This window comes from Diceros bicornis, chromosome 11 (assembly GCF_020826845.1).
Source record: "Diceros bicornis minor isolate mBicDic1 chromosome 11, mDicBic1.mat.cur, whole genome shotgun sequence".
Lineage (NCBI taxonomy): Eukaryota > Metazoa > Chordata > Mammalia > Perissodactyla > Rhinocerotidae > Diceros > Diceros bicornis.
This window is the reverse complement of record NC_080750.1, coordinates 65,127,683-65,144,152: the sequence shown is the minus strand read 5'-3', so window position 1 is coordinate 65,144,152 and position 16,470 is coordinate 65,127,683. Positions and strand designations below refer to the sequence as shown.

Below are 16,470 nucleotides of genomic sequence, written 5' to 3'. Positions count from 1 at the left end.
GTCTCTAACCTTTTTTATGGTGTACCCTCTCAGTAAAAGAAAAGTTAAGTATGCAATATACATATATTATATCCAAGTCCTACTGTACTAATATATCATGCTCATTAAAAACAAAACTTCTTTAAAGAAATTAAATAAGGTTAAAAATAAATTGAAATAGAAATTGATATCTTCGTCCTGCTGCTTAGCAGATTGCCGTACATACCCCACTTCGGAGACCCCTGACTTAGCTCCTTCGCATGTTATTCCAGCTTGTTCTGTCTGTAAGGGCTGGAGAGATGCTGGCTGCCAGAAGTTGGAGGAGCAATAAGCAGGTTCTTATTAAGGAAGCTATGTGTGACACCATTTATTTGTTTTTATCCTGTTTGGATTGTGATGGATTTTGTTATTTAAAATAAAAAAAAGGAAAAAGGAAGTAACAGCCCAAGGGCCAGAGCCTGCAAGCTAGAGGCAATAATTTTATTTTTATTTTATTTTTTATTGTAACATTGGTTTACTAGAGGCAATAATTTTAAACATTTCTGATAATCTTAGAGCTTTGTACTCAGGTGTGTGCATATACTTGTGTTTTTGAGGGTGTGGAGAGAAGCACGGGACCGCATTGTGGGTTTCCCTGGCCGTTACCATGCGTGGGACATCCCTCATCAGTCTTGGCTCTACAACTCCAACTACTCCTGTGAGCTGTCCATGGTGCTGACAGGTGCTGCCTTCTTTCACAAGGTAAGAAAAAGCTTGGTAAGAATGGCCTGAACTTGGTAAGTGTAAGCCTTTGTGTGGTAGTGAAATGCTGCCCTCAAGTTAGCTCTCCTAATGCTTTTTATACGTCCCCTCTATGCTAGAAGTAAGTTATTTCTGTTTTTAAAGATAGTAATCATGATGCTTAGAGAAACTCTGGAGTAAAAAGTCAAGATGAGAAGGCTGACTGTACAATTGCACCTAGGCCATTACGAAAATCAATTCATCTTTTTGGACATTGGCTTTCCCTCTGTAAAACTGAGAGCACGGGCTAAGATATTGTCCAGTTTCAACGTTGCCATCCCACACGCGGTCTGGCCAACAGAAGGCTGAACCTGGCACTCTTCTGACTCAGGCTAACCACTACTATCCCAAGCCCCACCACAAGCCTCTGCCTATTGTGGCTCTTCAAGTTCTGTTTGATTCCTTAGAGCTTGTCACTTTCACCATGCCTCACATCTCAATTTTCATTCCATATCCAAAATGCAAACCCCTCCAGTTGTTACTCCTCTCCTGTACTGTTATTGCCAAACTGTTCTGTTTTTTTGCTTCTGACTCATCTTCCCTCTGTATCTTGTCTGTTCAATAAAGTAGCAACTGGCCTCATGTGGCTATTGAGCACTTGAAATATGACTGGTCAGTACTGAGCTGTACTGTAAGTGTGAAGTACACACTAGATTTTGAAAATTTAGCATGAAAGAACTAATGTAAACTATCTCAATTTTTTTTAGTGATTGTATGTTAAAATGCAATTATTTCTGATACACTGGGTTAAATAAAATTTATTACTAGTTAACTTTACTGTTTCTTTTTACTTTTTAAAAATGTGGCTACTAGAAAATTTAAAATGACCTATGTGACTCACATTATATTTTCATTGGATAGTGCTGCTCTATACCGTCCCCCACAAGTCCCTCCCTTGGGCTCTGAAGAATCCCTATTCTGAGATAGCCAAATCGCCTACACCCCCTGCCTGCTTCACAGAATACCTCCTCTATCTCCTTGACGTGATAGAAACCTGACTTTTCTCTGAAGGCCGTGCTTCCCTTTAGCCTGTTTCTGTATTTCTTCCAGGGACAATGATTGAGGCTACTCATTTTCTCAGATTTGTACTTGGGATCAGGGAAGGTGTAGAGAACAATTTTCATTGCTTACCAATGACACTTCTAGACAATTATGTCTCAACTGTCATATAAAATCTCATTTGAAGCTCATGTCATTTGTCTTGTTGCTGCCATCTACCAACTTCCTAATCATTCCCTCATGGTATTCAAAGGCCATGGGCACCTGGCCCATCTTCCTTATCTCCACTCCAGGCCCTCTGTCATTCTGGATGACTTCATTGCTCTTGTGAAACACCCATTCACCACACTGTCTTCCCCATTAATGTTGAAGTATCCCAGGGTTCTAGCTTCTGCCTAGTGCTCTTCTTACTTTGTGTTTTCCTTAGACGTTCTCTCATTCTCTCAAGGTCTTGTGGCTTTTCATAGCACCTACAAGTTGGTGATTTCTGTATCTGTAGTCCAGTCTAGACCTTTCCCTGAGATCTGTACTTGGTGTGTATTTAATTGTTTTCAGGACATTCTCTGTATGTCCTTCAGGTACTTCAAACTAAACTTTTCCCCTAAAAGCCCATCATCTCTCCCCCAACTCCCTCAAATCTTTTGTCCCTCATATATTTCATATCTCAGATGGTGGCGTTTTGTAAGTCACCTCAAATAGAACCTTGAAAGTCATCTTACTAGGGACATTTTGAACCAGCCTAAGAAGTCATTAAACTTTCAGCATTTTTTTCCTTTTTAAAACTTAATGTGTGAGGCTGGTATACATCCCATTCTTCACCCTCGCCCTCGTGCTTATTTTCCAAACTTGAGTGGGCTTTGGTTGGGCTAGGGGTTGCAAGTAGGATTAGAGAGCATCTGGCCGAGAAACCTTACCCAACTAGGAGCCATTTTTTTTCACACTCGTCCTCCGAGAAAGAGCTACCGATTTATCAGCGTCTACTCACACCTTGAGAATTTACTCATCTTCTGAAAAGTCTGCCTTCTTAAATTCTCAGATTATTTTTTAAAAGTTACAATAGTCATATCCCTTTCCTTTCAAGTAATAATTTACTTAATAAAACTTAGGTTTTTTTCTATTTGAGAATCTGGAGCAAAAGTTACAAACTAGCAGCCCTCAAGTCTTCCGTGGTTTACAGAAATGTTTCTTTAGCACCCCCAGTGCTATCCTATACACTGCCAGGTTTTGAAAATCAAAGGATTTTACAGAAGGATCTGGACCTCAATGAAAACGAAGATCAAGTCATATTGGGGCCGTGTTCCTGCCAGTTACCAATTGGCTGGAGCTGCGCAGCCACTGTTCCCTGTAGGTTGGCATGTGTGCACTTATTTGCCCCACGACTCTTTATTTTTCTTACACCCATTTCTTTAAAATGCCACTTAATTTATTTGCCTCACTTGTTTGGTCCTTGAAAATAATTAAGTTGGTCATCCCTAATCTAGAGCAATCAAGTTTTTTGATTATAAATGCCTATAAATAAAAATTTTTGAACCTGTACCCCAGAAATATGTATATTTATTTATTAATTATATTTATGTATACTACTATATTTGTAGAAATTTTTATAAGGTTGAGATAAAGGTGAAATAAAGTTTCAAAATAATATTAAATTCTTAAATTTTAGTGAAAGCAGTATGATCGAATATGCTTCATTATTTTTGAAAATCTTGGTTTGACACTGGATTATGGCAAATCAGAGGTCTATTTCTAAATTAAGTGTATTTTTAATACTTGGTTTTTAATCACTGTCCTTGGAGGAAATCCCTTATTGCTGTGCTTACTATGTCAGGATGCTCCTCCACCAATTTGGTAGCATTTCGTTGAAATTGGATTAGAATTTTCATCTTTCATGGAGGCCATTCAGTTTTTTTAGCAAACTAATGAGAAGGTGTTACATTTTTATGTTTTAGAGTAGGTTCTAAATTCGTTGAAACTTTTCATTTAGAAGATTGTTAAACAGGTTACAGAAGTTTTTCTATGTTTTTAAAAATGTACAGATTTGAAAGTTTTTATAGATTTTCATAAATAATTTTTGGCATCAAAATCACGTAATGGTGGAAATACTTCTAAAAATTTGTTTTCATAATACTTTCTCCATTTTTTTTTTTGCTGAGGAAGATTTGCCCTGAGCTAACATCTGTTGCCAACCTTCCTTTTTTTTGCTTAGGGAAGATGGTTGCTGAGCTAACATCTGTGCCAGTCTTCCTCTATTTTGTATGTGGGTCACCGCCACAGCATGGCTGACGAGTGGTGCAGGTCCGCGCCTGAGAACCAAAATGGCAAGTCTGGGCTGCTGAAGCGGAGCACTCTGAACTTAACCACTAGGCCATGGGGCTGGCCCCTCTCCATGGGTTTTTTCTTTTTTGGTGAGGAAGACTAGTCCTGAGCTGACATCCAATGCCAATCTTCCTCTTTTTTCTTTCTTTCTTTCTTTCTTCTTCTTCTTTTTTTTTTTTTGCTGAGGAAGATTGGCCCTGGGCTAATATCCGTGCCCATCTTCCTCGACTTTATATGGGACGCCGCCACAGCATGGCTTGCAAACCCCAGGCCACCAAAGTGGAGTACACGCACTTAACTGCTACACCACCGGGTGGTCCCCAATCACCTGTCTTTTTGTAAAAGACAAAAGTATAATTCATCTTGGGAAGTTCACTATCTCTTAAGTACCTTGCCACAAGATAACCAGCAAACCACTGTGTGCTATAAAAATTTTATGGTCATTATTTCACTACATACATTCTACTACTTAAGATAATAAAATACACAAATCATTTTTATTCAGCACCTCACCTGTTCATTCATCAGCAGTATATTGCAACATATCACAGTTAACATGTGCCCTTTTTTATAGCATTTGCCCATTTCTGTGGTGTAAATATTCTTACTGTGGCTGATTTCAGGTTGAAATGATGAGTCACTGAACGTGGAGTTCTGAAGAGATGGGCAGTTGGACACCATTATATAAAGTATTTTCACCATACAGATATGATAGACATGAATAATCTGAAGATAACAATAAAATGCAATAAGTAATAGTAAAATGTAACAAATTAATTAAGAAGCGATGAGCTTTAGGTATTTATTGGTTTTTAATATAACTTAAGTTTATGTAATTATATGTATATATTTTTTAATTTTTTTGTGTGTGAGGAAGATTGGCCCTGAGCTAACATCTGCCAATCCTCCTCTTTTTTGCTGAGGAACACTGGCCCTGGGCTAACATCCATGCCCAACTTCTACTTCATATGGGACGCTGCCACAGCATGGCTTGACAAGCGGTGCGTTGGTGCGCGCCCGGGATCTGAACCGGCGAACCCCGGGCCGCTGCAGTGGAGCACGTGCACTTAACCGCTTGCGCGACCGGGCCGGCCCCTGTAATTATATTTTTAATAATGACTCTTTTTCATAACAAGCTCACAAAATTCCTAAATAGTCTCAGAAAATTACTGAAAGTTTAGCAGTAGACGTTCATAGCAGGTGTGAGCCAGCTTCAACACACTACATTGTGGCCCTTGCAGGACGTTGTAAGAACTTAGGCTTTTTTTCACTCTGTGTGAGATAGGAAGCCATTGAGGGGTTTGCAGTAAAGGAGTGACATGCTCAGCTCAACTTGTGTCTTAACATGATCACTCTGCTGTGCTGACATTGGACTGTAGGGAGGAAAATATGGCAGCAGGGAGACTGTTTAGGAGGCCATATGAGTAATCCAGGCAAGAGATGATGGTGGTTTGGAGCAGGGAGTAGCTAGTGGTGATGGTGGAAAGTGATCAGATTCTAGAATCCGCAAGTGGGGCACTGAGGGATTGGATGTTTCATGGCTCAGTGACTTATTGAGGTCTTAGCAGATAACCAGGCTTTCCCCCTCACTTATCCCTTATTGCCATTGTCAGAGATAGAATCTTGTTCAGCTAAACCAGTCTGACCTAATTTGATGAATCTTGACATTGTTGCAAAATCACTGAGGTACCAAGGAGATGAAATGAAATTCTGATTCTCAAAGGGGTGATAATGGCAGTTTGGATGAGATAATTCTTAATTGCAGAAGATGTACCTTGCAGGATGTTTAGCATCCCTAGCCTCAACTCCCTAAATGCCAGTGGTGCTTCCCAGTGATTGCCACAGCCATCCTCTACCCCCCTTCCCGAACTTCAGCCCCTAGATCGATGCATATTTTTGCTCAAAGCCAAAGAACTGTGGCCTCTAACAGAGTATGTGATTCTTTTTCTACCCCTGACAGTATTATGCCTACCTGTATTCTTACGTGATGCCCCAGGCCATCCGAGATATGGTGGATGAATACATCAACTGTGAGGACATTGCCATGAACTTCCTTGTCTCCCACATCACTCGGAAACCCCCCATCAAGGTGAGGGTCCCACTACTTATGGAACTGGGGGTGCATGCATACTTAATTCACTTATTTTGCAGTAGTGTGGTATGTAACTCACCATACCTCAGAGTTCTCATCCATAAAATGAGGATAATGATACAACCAATCAAACAGGATTGTCTTATGGTTAAATAAGTTGTTAATATAGGGGCTTTTCACTCCTAATAGAATAGATAGAATTCAGAGGGTTTGGAACTGGGATGGGAAAAATGTTGCATCTTTAATTTTTACTAATCTCTTAGTGGAATTTAGCATTTCCATCAGTTATGAAACAGGCTACAGTTCATAAGAGTATTTGCAGTAACGGATTTGTCACCAGTAGAAGTCACAGATATTTTCATATCACATTACATTTGTTGCCACATCTCAAAGTATTATGTTCATCACTGCTTTTAAATTATGGTAGTTATTAACTTTCCCCTAGATCTTGTTACTTAATGCCTTAATAAAAGAGCATGTACATTACTGTATTTCAGTATAATTTGTTTCCTTTGTAATCACATGTATTTTATTTTATACATTTAAAAACAGTCTGAGGAGGAGTCCACAGGCTTCACCAGATTGCCAAATCAGAGTGGGGGGTGTCCATGGCACAAAAAATTGAAGAATTCTTTAGTTAATATATATAAAGCTCTAAGAATAGTGCCTGGCACATAAGTAAGTACTATATTAGGTATTTACTCAAAAACAAAAACAAAAGTACTCTCAGAATTCTAGAAATTTGAGTTCTTTATTGTCTTTGAGTTGCCGAATAGATTTGACCAGAATATACCAATTTCATACTATGCACACGGAAAGATCAGTTCCATCACCCTTTGTGTCGTTATTGCAGGTTCATACAACAAGTGAAAGCTCTCCTGGCAAGGGTTAGGGTAGGCCTGGTAAGGGCCTTGCAACAAAACTAGAGCATCTGTGTGTTAATTCAAATTAATAGAATTTATGACTATGCTCTGTCAGTATTTATGTTACGGATTCGTACCTGATGTCCTTAGAAAGGTTAACAAGCTAATTAAGGTCTTACTTTCATTATTGTTAGAAAGGCTTATTATTTAATTTTATAAAATAATAAGTTTACCTCTTCATGGATATCATTAGTGTGATGAGTGAATAATAAACGAGTGCATATTTCTTTCTCTTTACATTTTGAAGGTAAGTTCTAGACTAAGTAACCACCAGCCTGTACTAATAACGCTAGTGAAATCATATCTTTAGTGGTAAGCAGAGTGGTAACGAGAGAACACTCGGTCCATGTAACAAAGCATAACAGAGAAAGATAGAAAAGCATTTGGGGGTCCTATACATCCATGTATACCTAATCAAACCTTTTTCCCAAGTATGGCTCAGAGTTATAACTTAACTTCTGATTACCCCATAGCTTCTTCTATTCTTGAGCCTTCTGTTAAAGCCTCACAAAAGAAGAGTAATTAGTAAAAGAACAAGGAATTAATTTCATATTGCTTTGGATAATGTACTATTATCTTTTCGAGGAGGAGAAAGAGCTAGAATGTAAATAGGCTTTATTCAGAATAAAGGATGGGGGAGGGATAAGATTGATGGTGTTTAAGGGTACAAACTTGTAATGCGTAGTAAAATAAGCCATAGAGATCTAATGCACAGTATAATGAACACAGACAATAATATTGTACTATAATTATGCAATGTGATAAATATTGTTACATCGGCAATCATGTTACAGTATATGAATGTATCAAAGTAACATGCTGTATGCCTGTAACTTACACAATGTTACAAGTCAAATTTATTCAATTAAGAATTTTTTTTTTTAAAAAAAGATTAAAAACTCACAAAGCAGGGGCCGGCCCCGTGGCTTAGTGGTTAAGTGAGCGCGCTCCACTGCTGGCGACCCGGGTTCGGATCCCGGGCTCGCACCGACGTGCTGCTTCTCCGGCCATGCTGAGGCCGCGTCCCACATACAGCAACTAGAAGGATGTGCAGCTATGACACACAACTATCTACTGGGGCTTTGGGGGGAAAAATAAATAAATAAAATCTTTAAAAAAAACAAAAAAACAAAAACTCACAAAGCATTGAGAAGATAGGTGGCTTAGGTGATAAGGAGTAGAGAGAGGAAGCATAAGTAAACATCTTAATTCTCTTTGGCAATACCAGATTCTCAACATCTCTTAAGGACTTTCCTTACTGTTACTAAGCATAACACTGATACTTCTCAGTCAAACTGAGTTACCTGGAGTGTTCTCATGTAAAATATAGTTCACAGTATTGGTGAAGTAAATGTTCAAACTTCAGTTTGTAGTATAGTTGTTACTTCATTCTTCTTAATTTCTTTTTTTTTTTGTATGTTTTATTTTGTAATGCAGTTATATATATGTGTGTGTTCATATAATTTTATTATAAATACAGTGGGGTTGCAGTCACAGAATTTTTTTACTGATGGGTTACATGATAAAAAACATTTGGAAACCACTGCTTCAGTGAAAACAACAGTATAAAATAACTTTTTGTATCAAATGGAGTCATTTACAGGTTAAGAGGCTTTTCCCTGAGGTTGAATCTGGTATCTGGGATGAGGAAGATTTTTAGACACAGGAAGGACAAAGTAGAGGACTGGACATAGATGCTGTTCGATAATATCCTTCTCTAAATTCTTGACACCCATCTCCTGTTTCAGTGGGGGGTGGGGAAGAATAGTAACTCACTGTTGACAGTAAACCAGAAGGGTTCTAGGAGAACTGCCAGTGAGTGAGAGGAAGTGAGGAGACTGATGGTGTCCTTCAAACGGACCTGTGGAAATCATGACTCCCTCAGAGTTTTGGCTCTCAGGTGAGCTGCTCTGTTGGGCACTGGCCTGTGTTCACCCCTCAGTTTCAACTCTGGAGCCCTGGTTTCTGATGGCTGTATTGGCTATATGTGATGATTACTCTTTAGCTATAAATTATAGGATGGGCCATTCAATTTAGATTTTTTTCTCTCAGCTTTTAATAGTAATAATTTTAAAATTATTTGGGAAAAGACAGACATATTCAAAAAGAAATAAAAATTATTCAAGCCTTTTGGCATATTTCTTTTAGTTCTCTGCTTCCCTGCCTATGGTGGTGGCTGTTTTATTTTTATTTTTTAAAAATACATACTTTTTGAGCTGGCCCTAATGGCCTAGTGGTTAAAGTTTGGCACGCTCCACTTCAGTGGCCCAGGTTTGGTTCCTGGGCGCAGAAACACAACAGTCGTCTCTTGGTGGCCATGCTGTGGTGGCGGCTCACATAGAAGAACTAGAAGGACTTACAGCTAGAGTATACAGCTATGTACTGGGGCTTTGGGGGATGAAAAAAATATATGTACATACTTTTTTTGTAGTTTGCTTTTTAAAAACTTGACAGTAAATTTTCTGGTTCTGGCAATATTGTGGACTAGATAACCTAAAAACCTCTTTACTACATGTAACAAACATTTTTTTCATTGCATAGTTGGGCTTATAAAGAAGTAAAAGAATTGCCAGACAGGAAGGGGTAACTAAAAGTCAGAGTGGCAAGCATGTGAGGTGTCACTGTGGCTACCCTGGGTGGGATGCTGTTAACTTAGTCTTCTAGAGGCTTGGGTTTTATCACTTATGTGAAAAAGAGTGAAGAACCTTTGGGCCTTTTAAATTGGCAGAGAATTAGAACCGAGATCTCCTTCCTTTATTGCCCCAGGAAGATGACAGGCAACTTGTTTGTTTTAACCTGGATTTTGGAGAGTAGAGGGGAAAAAGTATAGATTGAGAATTTTAAAATAGTCTGAATCTCCATGGGTTTGGGGACTCATGCTGTATGAAAATTAGCCCTAGCCATTGATATCCTTTGGCTATTTGACAGAATAAGACCAAAAACTTCTATAAAGAGACATTCTTTCACCTCCAGCCACTTAGGATACCCACAGATAAAGCTTCATTGAAGATGAGCTTGAAATCCAAAATTACCAGTCACATGAGGAAACAGTTGACTATGGGCAAGAGTTAACAGAGATGACAAACAGTAAGGTTAGTTCTCTAAGAATTCCAGATAATAAAACAATTGGATAGTGAAACAGTTGTAAAATAAGTAGGTTTAAAATGACCAAAGATAAAAACTAAAAAATTGAAAACATAAAAAAACAACAAATTACTAAGAAAAAAGAACAAGCAGATTTGAAAGACCCAAATAGAACTACTGGAAATGAAAATTATAGTTATTAAAATGAAGATGTCCGTGAATGGGATAAAAAGATCAGACATAGCTGAAGAGAAAATTAATGACCTAGGTGATAAATGTGAAGAAATTTCTGAGAAAGTATTACAGAGATATGAAGAGTTGGAAAATAAGAAAGAGAGGTTAAGAGACATGGCAGATATAAGCAGAAGGTCCAACACAAAACCAAGAAGGGAAGAATAGAATGAGGAAGAGGCAATTTTGAAAAAAATAATGTGAGAATTTTCCAGAATTACAAACATGAACACTACAGCAAACATTACACTTAATGATGAAACTTTAGAAAGTCCCATTCAAGTCAGTAATAAGACAAAGTTATCCACTAAGTAAATGGAGATAGAAATCATATCCATATTCATGGAAGAGGAGACTGTATACTCAGGATGGTAGTTCTCCCGAAATCTAAAATTCCAATGTAACTCTAATTACATCCTTTTAGAAAGATGTTGGATTTGCTTTGGTGTGGAACTTGACAGACAAAACCTCAAGTTTGTATTGAAAGGCAAAGGACCAGAATAGCCAAGACACTAGTGAAGAAGATGTGGGCTTGCCTTATCAGAAATCATGACATGGTAATAAAATACATAATTAAGACAATGTAATATTGGCACAGGGATTGACAAATCAATGGTACAAAGTAGAGTCGGAACAGACCAGTGCATGTATAGAAACTCAATATATGATAAAGGTGGCATTTACGAGTGAGTGGTGGGATAATTGCTTGTCTATATGAAAAAGAAATACATCTCATAACACACCCAAAGTAAATTCCAGATCAATTAATGAACCAAATGTGAATAGCAAGCTTTAAAACTTCTAATAAAAACAAAAGTACAGGAGTATTTTTGTGATCATAGCCAAAGAGAAATATATTAAGAAGCAAAAAGTCCAAAATATAGAGGAAAACATTGATTGGTTTGAATATAGTAAAATTAAAAACTTTTTCAACAAAACTCGATATATGAAAAAACAAGCCACAGACTGGGATATTTATAATGCCTATAAATAACAAAGAATTAATACTCAGAATAAAGAATTTCCAAGTGAGAAAAAAAGACAACTCAATAGATTAGTATGTATATAAAAAAGCAGTTTAATAAAGTGGAAATCCAAATGACTAATAAACACATGGAAAGATGCTCAACTTCTGTAATAATCAGAGAAATGTAAATTAAAACAATGGGATACAGTTTATACCCATCAAATGGGCAAAAATGAAAGTGTGATAGTACGAAATGTTAGTAAGGATGTGTAGAAATTGCAACTATTATGCAGTGCTGGTGGGTGTATACACTGGTACACTGGTACATCTGTTTTGAAGAAAGTTTGGTATTATCAGGTATAGTTGAAGGTGCATGTACCCCATGACTTAGCAGGAGAGGAATGGAAGGAGGGAGGGTGACGCAAGGCATCAAGTCTATTTGTAATGTTTTGTTCCTTTAAAAAAGAAGAAGAAAAAAATATATAATCTGAAACAAATAGGGCAAAATGTTAATATTTGACAAAACTGGTGGGTATGCATGTTTGTTATATTCTTCTGTTTTTTTAAAACATAACATTTCATTCATATATTTTAAACCAGTAGTAGCAAGTGTTTCATATATGTATGTAAGTACCTTATTTATATATGTATAACCATATATAATTTTTTAATATATACCCTGTCTTTAAACAAACACCCCTGCAATAAAAATTATACTCAAAATAATAAAGTTTAACATTTTTGATACCCACCCATTGTATATGCACCTCCATAATCCCATCCTGCTTCCTCCCTTTATTGATAATTGCTATCCTGATTTTTGTTTTAAAAATTCCCTTCCCCTACCCCCTTAAAAAGATGGTTTTAACATATGTGTCCCTAAATGATCGGCTTTTTTTAACTTTATGTAAATGAAATCAAACTATAAGCATTCCTCTGCATTTAGCTTTTTTAAAACTCAATAATCTGTTTTTGAGCTTAGTCAGTTTTGATGCTTGTAGTTGTTGTTCGTTAATATTCACTGCCCCAAGTCTTAAAAATGCTCTCCTCCATACTCTTCTAAAAGTTTTAGGTTTTGCCCTTTTGTATTTAAATCATTAATCCTTCTGGAAGTGATTTTTGTGTGTGGTGTGAGATAGGGTCCTGCTTTCATTTTTTCTCATACCCAGTTTTCATTGCACACTTAGTTCCATCCATGCCCCTGTGATCTACAGTGCTGGTTCTCTCATCAGTCAAGTGTCTCTATATACATAGATCTGTTTAAGGATTCTTTAGTCTATTCGCTTGGCTCAATTTGTTCATATGCCAAAACCGCATTAATTGTTGTATCTTTAGAATAGTTTTTTATATCTGCTAAGACAAGTCCCCTTGCCTTAATCTTTTACTTTAAGAGTGTCTTGCCTATTCTTGGCCCTTTCTTCTCCCATATAAATTTTGGAATTAGCTTGTCAAGACACACACACACACACAGAGTTGGGATTTTGATAGGAATTGAATCTGTAGGTGAATTGGGGAAAACTGATATCTTTTAAAAATATTGATTCTTCCTAGTAAAGAATATTGTATAATCCCCAAGCTCTATAGAGTTCCATAATAATTTTCCAATAAAAGTCTTTGAACATTTTTGTTAGATTTATTTCTAGGTACCCTATATATTTTGTTGCTATTATAAATGGTGTTTTCTAAAAGTTACATTTTCTTTCATTGTTATAATATAGAATTATTGATTTATTTATTGCTGTCATAATAGTTGATAACATTGTGAAATTTCAGGTGTACATCATTATTTGTCAGTCACCATATAATTGTGCCCCTTCACCCCTTGTGCCCCCAATCCTGCAATCTCCTTTCCCCTGGTAACCACTAAACTCTTCTGTCTGTGTGTTAGTGTATCTTCCACATATGAGTAAAATCATGAAGTGTTTATCTTGCTCTGTTTAGCTTATTTCACTTAACATAATGCCCTCCACGTCCATCCGTGTTGTTGCAAATGGGATGATTTTGTCTTTTAATGGCTGAGTAGTATTCCATTGTATATATATACACCACATCTTCTTTATCCAGTCATCAGTCGAGGGACACCTGGGTTGCTTCCACTTCTTGGCTATGGTGAATAATGCTGCAATGCACATAGGGGTGCATAAGCCTCTTTGGATTGTTCATTTCAGGTTCTTTGGATAAATACCCAGTAGTGGGATGGCTGGATCATAAGGTATTTCTATTTTTAATTTTTTGAGGAATCTCCATACTGTTTTCCATAGAGGCTGTACCAGTTTGCATTCCCACCAGCAGTGAGTGAGGGTTCCCTTTTCTCCACAACATCTCCAACATTTGTTATTTTTTGACTTGGTGATTAAAGCCATTCTCACGGGTGTAAGGTGATATCTTAGTGTAGTTTTGATTTGCATTTCCCTGATGGTTAGTGATGTTGAACATCTTTTCATGTGCCTATTGACCATCTGTATATCTTCCTTAGAAAAATGTCTTTTCATATCCTCTGCCCATTTTTTGATTGGGTTGTTTGTTGTTCAGTTGTATGACTTCTTCATATAGTGTGGAGATAAACCCTTTGTTGGATATATAAAATTGGCAAATATTTTCTCCCAGCTGCTGGGTTGTCTTTTCATTTTGATCCTGGTTTCATTTGCCTTCCAGAAGCTCTTTAGTCTGATGAAGTCCCACTTGTTTATTTTTTCTTTCGTTTCCCTTGTCCAGGTAGACATGGAATTCGAAAAGATCCCTCTTTGTCCAGTGTCAAAGAGTGTACTGTCTATATTTTCTTCTAGGAGTTTTATAGTTTCAGGTCTCACTTGCAAGTCTTTGATCCATTTTGAGTTAATTTTTGTGAATGGCGATAGCAGATGGTCCACTTTCATTCTTTTGCATGTGGCTGTCCACTTTTCCCAGCAGCATTTATTGAAGAGACTTTCCTTTCTCCATTGTATATTCTTAGCTCCTTTGTCGAAGATTAGCTGTTTGTAGATGTGTGGTTTTATTTCTGGGCTTTCAATTATGTTCCATTGATCTGTGTGTCTGTTTTTGTATTAGTACCATGCTGTTTTGATTACTGTAGCTTTGTAGTATATTTTGAAGTCAGGGATTGTGATGCCTCCCGCTTTGTTCTTTTTTCTCAGGATTGCTTTAGCTATTCGGAGTCTTGTTGCCCCATATGAATTTTGGGATTCTTTGTTCTATTTCTGTGAAGAATGTCATTGGGATTCTGATTGGGATTGCATTGAATCTGTAGATTGCTTTAGATAGTATGGACATTTTAACTATGTTTATTCTTCCAGTCCATGTGCATGGGATATCTTTCCATTTCTTTATGTCATCATTGATTTCTTTCAATAATGTCTTATAGTTTTCACTATATAGGTCTTTCACCTCCTTGATTAAATTCATTCCTAGATATTTTATTCTTTTTGTTGCGATTGTAAATGGGATTGTATTCTTGAGTTCTCTTTCTGTTAGTTCGTTATTAGAGTATAGAAATACACCTGGTTTTTGTAAGTGATTTTGTACCCAGCAACTTTGCTGTAATTGTTTATTATTTCTAATAGTTTTCCAGTGGATTCTTTAGAGTTTTGTATGTATAAGATCATGTCATCTGCAAACAGCGAGAGTTTCACTTCTTCATTGCCTATTTGGATTCCTTTTATAGAATTATTTATTTTTGTTTCTAGGAAACTTGCTAAAACTCAATTAAAAAATTTGTTAATTGATACTGGTTTTCTCTGTTGACAGTCATATATTGCCCACGCAGAGGATTGTTTTGTTTCTTCCTTTCCAATCCTCATAAGCTATTTTATTTTATTTTTTTTCTCACTGCAGTAGCCAGGACCTCCAGAGAGTATCGAACAGAAGTGGTGATCGTGGGCATCTTGCTCTTATTCCTGATTTTAAAGGAATGTTTTAAATAATACACTTTTAGGTGTGATGTTTGCTTTAAATTTTTAAATTTTAGCTTAATGAAGTTTCTTTCTCTTCCTAGTTTGCTAAGTATCTTTATTATGAATGTTTAATTTTATTCAGTGAATTTCCTGTTATCCATTGATATAGTTGTGTTTTATCTTCAGTCTGTTGTGTTGACATACACACTTTATGTGCATAAACACATTTGGTCACAATTCTTTTTTTTATAAATTTCTGGATTTGGTTTTCTAGTATTTTGTTTAGAATGCTTGAATCAGTGTTCATAAGTGAAGTGAGCTTATATTTTTCCTTTTTAAAGTATTATTTAGGGGCTGGTCTGGTGGTGTAGTGGTTAAGTTCGTGCACTTCGCTTTGGCAACCCAGGGTTCACAGGTTTGGATGCCAGACGTGGACCTACGCACCGCTTATCAAGCCATGCTGTGGCAGGCTTCCCACATATAAAGTAGAGGAAGATGGGCACAGATGTTAGCTCAGGGCCAATTTTCCTCAGGAAAAAGAGGAGGATTGGGAATGGATGTTAGCTCAGGGCCAGTCTTCCTCAGCAAAAAAAAAAAAAAAGGGTATGTCACATCATTGTTTTTCTTCATACTTTTATCACCTAAGTGATACATCCCTGAACACTATGGCTTACTTTTAAAATAAACTTTTCATATTAAAATAGATTTAGATTTACAGAAAAATTGTGACATTAGTACAGTTTCCCCTATTATTAACATCTTACATCACTGTGGTCCATTTCTCCCAATTAATGAACCAATATTGATACCTTGTCTTACCAAAGCCCATTCTTGATTCAGATTTCCTTATTTTGCTTAGTGCCTTTTTTTTTTAACTAGAGTGATCATGTAGCAGAATAATACAAAATGCAGCAAAGAGCCATATGTGAGAAAATTGTGTGCTCCCAAGCCTGGGAGTGGTAACTCTTAGTTCCCATATTCTTGGAACACCTTGCATGACTCTCTGGGGCAGAAAGGCTGGCTGGAGCACAAGGGTCTCCCTGCTGACTGCATAACTGGTCCATGCCCAGGGCACAGGCCAAGCACGTGGAATGAGGCCAGATGAGTTACATGAATTACACCTGCTCCCCTGACGGCCCGTAAGAGAGAAGTGCTCTCTACAAAAGCTCCAGCCCTGGCAGGGACCACTGCACCGCAGAGAGCTTAGAG

The 16,470-nt window shown here is 37.2% G+C and overlaps 1 protein-coding gene across 2 annotated transcripts in view; it reads left to right on the top strand.

Annotated features, from left to right (window-relative positions):
* EXTL3 (exostosin like glycosyltransferase 3) overlaps positions 1-16,470 on the top strand; it is a 129,000-nt gene that overhangs the window by 107,135 nt on the left and 5,395 nt on the right. For both annotated transcript variants that reach the window (XM_058550430.1, XM_058550429.1), the window contains exons 5-6: positions 576-720; positions 6,035-6,163. In XM_058550430.1, coding sequence (XP_058406413.1) covers positions 576-720; positions 6,035-6,163 — 274 coding nt within the window. The remainder of the gene's footprint in view (positions 1-575; positions 721-6,034; positions 6,164-16,470) is intronic.